Source organism: Portunus trituberculatus, chromosome 19 (genome assembly GCF_017591435.1).
Source record: "Portunus trituberculatus isolate SZX2019 chromosome 19, ASM1759143v1, whole genome shotgun sequence".
NCBI lineage: Eukaryota > Metazoa > Arthropoda > Malacostraca > Decapoda > Portunidae > Portunus > Portunus trituberculatus.
In genome coordinates this window covers 16,500,590-16,507,059 of record NC_059273.1, presented here as the reverse complement: position 1 = coordinate 16,507,059, position 6,470 = coordinate 16,500,590, and the positions used below count along the sequence as shown (strand labels likewise).

The 6,470-nt window shown below is 48.4% G+C and overlaps 1 protein-coding gene across 4 annotated transcripts in view; it reads right to left on the bottom strand.

Moving 5' to 3' along the window:
- The window catches only part of LOC123506108 (protein amalgam-like), a 467,137-nt gene continuing 460,667 nt past the window's right edge, over positions 1–6,470 (bottom strand). For all 4 annotated transcript variants that reach the window (XM_045257981.1, XM_045257982.1, XM_045257980.1 and 1 more), the window contains 3 exons: positions 5,377–5,519; positions 3,066–3,270; positions 1–2,963 (listed from right to left, as the gene is read on the bottom strand). In XM_045257981.1, coding sequence (XP_045113916.1) covers positions 2,863–2,963; positions 3,066–3,270; positions 5,377–5,519 — 449 coding nt within the window. In that variant the 3' untranslated portion in view covers positions 1–2,862. The remainder of the gene's footprint in view (positions 2,964–3,065; positions 3,271–5,376; positions 5,520–6,470) is intronic.

Genomic DNA, 6,470 nt, shown 5'->3' with positions numbered 1-6,470 from the left:
TCACTGGTCAGTCTTTTATTGATGAAACATATCGTACAGATATATACAAATGAAGGTCAACATCGGAATATAGATTATAAAAAGCGTGCAGAACACGGAAGTTTTTGATGCCATAATATAATGAAGTAACGAACGTGCCGCGAGAGAGTCGCTCGCCACCAGGAGCCGCCGCTGAGGGGCGAGGCGGCGGCGGCCCGTGGCTCCGGCGGCTTGCTCCTGCTGGTGACGGCGGTGGTGGCGGCGGCTGCGAACCAGCGGCTCCTGCGGGACGCTCGGTGGAGAGTCTTCCACTTTTACTGAACCAATGAAGACAAACCAAAATGAACCTCATGAAGCCACACTATAGCTCGCTGATTCCAACCTAAGGACCTGGACTACCTCCTGCAGCCAGCAGCTAAAGCAATGTTTATACACCGATACAAAAATATCCACTGTGTGTACACGTCTGATTCACGCTAAGGTTGTGGAGAAAAGTCACAGGAAAACAGTATCAGAAAAAAAATCAGCTTTAGGGAGGAGAATCACGAGGAATACAAAACATGTGCTACACTACACTACGTCCACTGATTACTGGCTGAGGCTGCTGTCTGACGCATTTCCTGTGGCTCTTCCCCGTCACCTACATTACAAATGGCACATAGATAACTGGAAGAAACTCTGGTGTCGTGCTGAAAAGGCTGTTTCCTCACAAGTTGTCGCTCTGTGCTAAGTCGCCATAATGTTCTACTTGAGCCGAGCTCTCCGCAGGGCCTCGGCCTAACGGGGGTACGTACGTACAACCTGAAACTACTTGACTGATAACTACAATGGACTTGGGGGTAACCTACATTATAATAAGACTTAGGTACTGAGCGCCCGTCGCTCGCAGCGGGTGTCTTGGTGCGGGCGACGGGCGGCGCCCCACGGAGGGAGGCGGCGGCCCGGTGAGTGCATGGCATCGGCTGGATTCTGACGGTGGCCAGGTCACTTGTCGCGCTGCGGGTTGCCTTACTTGTCTGTGCCTCACCTGCTCCCTTGCCCATCCTGGGCGGCCAGCCATGGCCAGCCACGCATCCACTCTGTTGTCTCTCATTCACACACACACACGGTAGGTTGAGAGATTGCTTACATATTGAACGTTGTTTTTCTGCTGAATTGAAATGAAATCATATGGAACTGTGCAAAAAGTGAAGTTGCTTCGGTAAACAGTGATACACAGATGCAAACTAATTTCATCCGAGGTAAACTTGGCTCGGCCTCGGCGACGGGGCCGCGGGGCGCGAGGGTGTCCGCTCCTGTATACGTGTCGGGGAGGCGCGGGGAGGGAGAGATCACGGCGGTTCTCCTTCACTTCCCGGAGTCCGCCGACTAAGGCACCGGCACGCGTTATGACGCCCTCCTGCAGGCTGCACATCGCTAGGGACTCGGGTCTTGCGTTGGATTTCGTACATGTAGAGAGGCGCTCCGCCCTGCCCTGGCCCCAAAAGTGTCGGGCTGCCTCGGGCGCCTCACCCACGGGCGAATCACTGCCGTTGAAGTATCCATTTTGTTGTATACATTGACTGTGCTGTGGATGAGAGAGAAGAGAGTGCCGGGGGCAGCGAGGGAGCCTTGTCTAGGCGCGAGCACAGGCGGCGACGGTTGTGGGAAGCGGTGAAGATGACTCGCGGGGAGAAACACAAGCTTGTAGCAAAACTCACACTAACATTTGCCTTTGTCTTGTAATTCTCGTGCTTTAACACAGTAACAGCCTTGAATAGAGACGGTGGAAACTTCGCCATCTTGTATGTACAGCCGAGGAGCCCGCGGTCCGTCTGGCCGGAAGAGGAAAGCACGGCGGCGGCGGCGGCGGCGGCAGGCACGGAGGACACCATCGGAACCTAAAGAATCTTTTCACGAATTGAACAGCAATGTGCCTCGTTATAATTTTTGAGGTTGAAAGAATGAAACAGAAAGCTTATGGCCTCTGCGTTGCAGGGCGGGTGGGATGTGGGGCCGGTAGGGGTGACCTGATGGTAGTAGGGTCTTTCTGGTTGAAGAGATGCCTCCTACGCCCTTACGAGGGGAGCGCCATGCTAACCGCCGTCGCTGCTGCCCTGTCGGCAGCTAACGCGGCCACCGCGCCGCGTCTCTTCTGAGCGAGTCAGTCTGCCGGCGGAAGTCGGACGCGCACGACGCCTGGCGGAGCAGAGTGCTGGGAGAAGTACTTGACTATGTTGGTCCGGGTCCAAAAATGACAACGTCCTGTTTCTATAGAAACAGAAGCACAAATACACATAAAAAAGGCTACAATTATAACAAACTCTCCATTGCAGGAGGCACTCGTACATCAATCAAGTCTGGAATGGACATCATCACGATGGAGTGAAAACACTGACTGGACTGGATAGCTGCGGCGAGCATCCTGTGCTGGGACTCGCCGCTGCGTGAAGGGGGCTCTCTGGCCAAGCACCGGGCCTCATGCCTCGGGGAACCTTCCCAAGTATCAACAAGAAAAAGGAAAGAAGGAAAAAAAAAGTGAGAGAGAGAGAGAGAGAGAGAGAGAGAGAGAGAGAGAGAGAGAGAGAGAGAGAGAGAGAGAGACAGATAGATTGAGTTTGTTAGGTACATCTCACTAGCGGCGGCAGGAGGTCTCTACACCACACCCTGAGTCCTGTCTCCTGCAGGGGAGGGAGCGTGGCGCCCCTCAGCCCACACTTGCCGAACACTTGGTGTCCTGGTTGGTGGTCTGTGCACAGCCACAGAAGCCTAAAGTGTTCTGTCTTATTGTAGGTACCAAGCCGCCCAACTGGTTCGTGGTATTGAGAACTCTCCGTGATGCACGTTATTACTGAGGAAGGGCGGGATCGGGGCGTGCAGGACTGATCCTCTATGGCCGTGCTCCTACATGGCGGTGAGGCTCAGTGCCAGCAGCAGCAGCAGCAGGAAGGCCCAGGCGGTCTCCCGACATCCCGTCCCGCTAGTGGACTGTAACACGGCCATGGCTGCCGGAAAGGAAAGAAGTGTTAACAGTGGCTTCCCTGCGTCCAGACCTGAGGGTCCCAGCGTATATGATGGGAATAGGAAGGGTTGGTCTTGGTGCTTACCTTTCTTGGTGAAGAAGGAGAAGCGATCTGACTCTGACGACCAGCCGTACTTGTTCCTGACTCTCAACATGGCCATGTAGTCCGTGGCTACCTCCAGGTTCTCCAGTCTGTAGGCGAGGGAGTGGCGAGTCCCGTGTTGCACCACCTCGTTCCCGACGATTTTAGAGAAGCTCCTCCACTTCCCTGCCATTACCGTATAGTTCCTCTGTTGGAGAGAGAGAGAGAGAGAGAGAGAGAGAGAGAGAGAGAGAGAGAGAGAGAGAGAGAGAGAGAGAGAGAGAGAGAGAGAGAGAGAGAGGTTAATACGTTATTTATCCTGCAGCAACCGTTCCACTCTATTACCGGTAGATACGCTCGAGGGTCACACAATTACAAGCAAACCATCAGGCCACACCTTCACGCCAGGAACATCAACACTACTTGGTTCTCAGTGCGTCCTTCCTGCCATCCACTCCAGCCAGGACATTCTGACAAGATTATACTGACACTCCCTTGACACACAGCCACTCCCTCCACCGCCGCCAACACTGCTACTATCAAACTCCGCCTTAATTGACATATGAGAATACAAGGAAGTACATTGTGTCACTCGCGCCTTGGGTCGTCACGTGGAGAACCTCAAACATAATTAAACAGTGAGTGAAAAGTTAGCAGGGGTGTGTGTGTGTGTGTGTGTGTGTGTGTGTGTGTGTGTGTGTACTTTGTATGTTTTGTTTTGTTTAGTCAGCGTTTAATTACAATATGCTGGCGAGTTACTAATCAAATGGATGGTGTGTGTGTGTGTGTGTGTGTGGCAGTGATGGGGTGGGAGCGAAGGGTGAGGGCGTCGCGCTGCACGTGTTGTGTGAGGGGCGGGACAGGCACGTCCATCATTCCCAACACGAGGGAGGAGCAACAACAAAAGAACATGTAATCCACTGGGTGAGAATTGTCCATTTTTACTCTCACTAATTGTAGCCATTCGGCGGCGACAAAAAACGGATCACAGCCAAAGTCTCTCCCCTTGGTGGTGAAGGTGAAGGAGAAGGTGCAGGCTGGTTGTGAAGAGCAGAAAATTATTACTCTTTTGTTAAGAAGATGGGAGAAAGAAAGAGACAGATCTTTTCTATTCTTCCTCTTGATTAAAGCTAATGTATGAGATGTATGAGATGTATGTCTGTGATAAACTAGTCTTATTGCACCGGATTAAGGCGAATATATGAAGAGGTGTGCGCTGATAAACTACTCTTATTCAGCGTGATTAAAGCGAATGTATGGAGGACCATGTTACTGTGATGAACTTTTCTTATTCCCCCTGATAAAGGCGAGTGTAGGAAGGAAGGCGCACGTCGCTGTGATGAAGTATTCTTATTTCCACAATCTAAAATGTATCGTGGGAATACAATGGAATGTGTCTAGAAATTGTTCGCTATGGAAATGTAGAGCACTGAATATCATAGCAAAGAAACTATATGTGCATAGAACGTTCCAGTGTTGTGAAATTTAAAAGGGAGAAGGTGACAGGGAACAGATGAAGAAATGATATATAGGAAGCAGAAAGCGAGTGTGTTTGTAGGAGAGGTCATACATGTATATTCTGTACTATGGAATCATGTAGTTGGAGAAGTAAAGGAAACATTGCAATACTAAATGGTGAAGTTTAAGACAGTATAGGTGTAGGTAGGTAATCACATACATACTCTCATACATTTAGAATATTTAGACAGTGAAAAATTACAAAAGAATGTTTCCTTTTCATCATTGTTTTTTTTTTGTTAACCCTAGTGTGGTGTATTGTGTATGTTTAAGCCTAACAGAACTGATGCAAGTGTAGGGCTTCAGAAACCCTACTGATAGCAAAGGGAGTGAGAGAGTAGTAAAAACTTAAATTAATTGAAGTTTTATTAATGCTTACTAAAAAAAAAAAAAAAAGTTTCGATGTGTTAAGTTCGATTAGGTTAGGTCAAGTTGGATCGGTTATATTTATGTTGTGTTAGGTTACGTTTAGGCCAGGTCAGGTTAGGTTACTTTACGCTAATTTGTTAAGTAATGTTACGTTTGGTAATTGTCTACTATAATTCCTAGCAAGGTGGTCAGAGAAGTGCCAGTGGAGCTAAGTTAGGTGAGTTGACGTTAGATTTGGTTAGGTTACGTAAGGGTAGGTTAGGTTAGATTAGGATAGGTTAGGTTAGGTTAGGTTAGGTTGGCTTAGGTTAGCTTAGAATACTAGGAATACCAGGCAGAGGGTGAAGCACTGGGACATATACTACATTACTCACACGGTCAAGGAACACGGCAGAGGTGCTGTGCCTACATATACTACTTTACTCACGTGCCATGCTCCTGGGTGAGTCTTGCGGTACTTGATGATGAACTCAGTGATGGGGTAGTAACTCTCTGTCTCCATTGTGAAGGTGTACGAGTCGCTTTCCCCACCGTTAGGACTGCTGGTGATGACTGGAGGCTTGGGCAGACCTATGGCGGAAGACACGAGTAAGACTTATGGCTATAATCTGAAACACTGCCCTGCACCTCCAGTAATAAAAAAAAAAACTCCGGTAAATGAGGTTACACGGGTTTTATAGTGTGTTTTTACGTTTCTAGTGACAGATTAACAAGCTTCCTACTTTATTAAGAACAGGAACGTTCTTGAAAAATCCCGCTAACAGTCTCTATGGCCTTTGAAAATTTTCATAGGAGAGAGCAGAGCGTATCCAAACACAGGCCTTGACTTGCCTGTAGAGGTGAAGGAGTGTCCGTATAGAGTAGAGATAAAGAAAGTACTGGGATGGTAGAAGTAAATGAAAAGGAAGAGGAATGAAGTGTGAAATGAAGCTTAGTGTGAGGAAGGAAGTTAAGGAAGGCTGTGAAGGTGAGGGAAAAAGAAGCAGGGAAAGGATGAGAAGCGTGAAGATGATGAAGCTGAGAGAGAGAGAGAGAGAGAGAGAGAGAGAGAGAGAGAGAGAGAGAGAGAGAGAGAGAGAGAGAGTCATCATCTAGTTAATGAATGAAAGAAGGCAGTACACCCCTCTCCCCCAAACACACACACACACACACAAAAGTACAAATAATCACATAAACTTATAAATTCAACACACTTAAATAACTCAACTTTCCTTTAATGACCAACGGACTATTAATTAACCACACTACTTACATAACACACACACACACACACACACACACACACACACACACACACACACACACACACACACACACAGGTAACTAACTAACTCTCTCTCTCTTCACGTGTACATCTGTCCGTCGGTTGATAAATGTTTAAATGAAATGGTCTGATATAACTCATGAGCTTTTCAGTGCGCTGCTTTGAACTGGCGCTATGAACTGGCGAGCGTCACTGAGTAGAGATAAAACACAGCCACGTACGGGGAAAATAGTGGAATTACTGAGTTGAAATTGTTG